The following is a 1,349-nucleotide window of genomic DNA, read 5'->3' as shown; positions in this document are numbered from 1 at the left end:
GGAGGGGAAAGGGACCCTGGGGTGGGAGAGGGAAACTGGGACGGGGAGGAGGACACTGGGATGAGAGTGGGACACTGGGTTGGGAAGGGGACAGTGGGGTGGGAAGAGGACAGTGAGATGGGAAGGGGACGCCAGGATAGAAAGGGGACAGTGGGGTGGGAAGGGGACCCTGGGATAGGAGGGGGACACCAAGATAGAAAGAGGACAGCAGGATGGGGAGGGGGACAGCAGGGTGGAGAGGAGGACACTTGGGCAGGGAGGAGGACGAGGAGGGGAGAGGAAGGGGGACGGGGCGGTGCGTGGCTCGTCACGGGTGGGCACAGCTCCACACGGGTGCACATGGGTGTGCCCAGCTCGGCACAGCTTTACACGGGTATTCACAACCATACATGGGTGTGCACAGCAGTACATGGTTGTGCCCGGCTGTGCACTGCTTTACATGGGGGTTCATGACTGTTCACGGCTGGACATGGGTGTGCACAAGGTTTCACGGGTGTTCATGGCTCTACATGGGTTCTCATGGCTGTGCACAGGATGTTCACAGCAGTACACAGCTATATCCACCTGTACACGGCTGTTCATGGCTGTTCACAGCTGTTCATGGCTGTTCACAGCTGTACACGGGTGTTCACGGGTGTTTATGGCCACACATGGCTGTACATGGGTGTTCATGGGTGTGCACAGCTCTACACAGCTCCACACCTGTGTTCATGGTTGTTCATGGCTCTACATGGGTGTGCACAACTTTACATGGGTGTTCATGGCTGTACACAGGTGTTCATGCCTGTACATGTGTGTTCATTGCTGTACATGGGTGTGCAGAGCAGTACACGTGTGTCCCTGGCTGTGCACGGCTGTTCATGGCTCTCACAGCTGTACACAGCTGTACACAGCTGTGCCCAACTTTACACGTCCGTTCACAAATGTTCACGGCTGGGCACAGGTGTTCTGGCACTACACGGCTGTACACACGTGTTCACGTGTGTTCTCGGCCGTACACAGCTGCCCTGCACACTTACACACATGTGCTCTGCCCCCACCCTACAGTGACCCCCCTCGAGTCCCTCCCTGTGCCGTGTCCTCCCCGGGAGCTGCCGAGCACCGTCCCCATCCCGGTGGTCCCGGGACAGCTCTGACCTTTCCCGTGGGGCAGCCCCGGGTGACACGGGGCTGGCACGGGAGGGTGGGGGTGGGTGCTCAGCCCCGGGGGTGTATTTGGGGGTCTCACAGTCCCGGGTGACACCGGGTGACACGGGGTGACACAGGACGCAGGGTTGGTGGTGGGTGCTCAGCCCCGGGGGTGTATTTTGGGATCTCACAGCCCCAGGTCACACAGGACAAGGGGTGGG

At 60.0% G+C, this 1,349-nt stretch overlaps 1 protein-coding gene across 1 annotated transcript in view; it reads left to right on the top strand.

The window, feature by feature from the left end:
• The first annotated feature begins 339 nt into the window (after positions 1-339).
• The window catches only part of INTS3 (integrator complex subunit 3), a 35,914-nt gene continuing 34,904 nt past the window's right edge, over positions 340-1,349 (top strand). Inside the window, exon 1 of the mRNA XM_029965904.1 lies at positions 340-373. Within this exon, the coding sequence (XP_029821764.1) occupies positions 340-373 (34 nt within the window). The remainder of the gene's footprint in view (positions 374-1,349) is intronic.

This window comes from Manacus vitellinus, unplaced genomic scaffold, assembly GCF_001715985.3.
Source record: "Manacus vitellinus isolate BGI_N305 unplaced genomic scaffold, ASM171598v3 scaffold_123_pilon, whole genome shotgun sequence".
Lineage (NCBI taxonomy): Eukaryota > Metazoa > Chordata > Aves > Passeriformes > Pipridae > Manacus > Manacus vitellinus.
The sequence above is the reverse complement of the archived record's forward strand: the minus strand, read 5'-3'. Positions and strand labels throughout refer to the sequence as shown.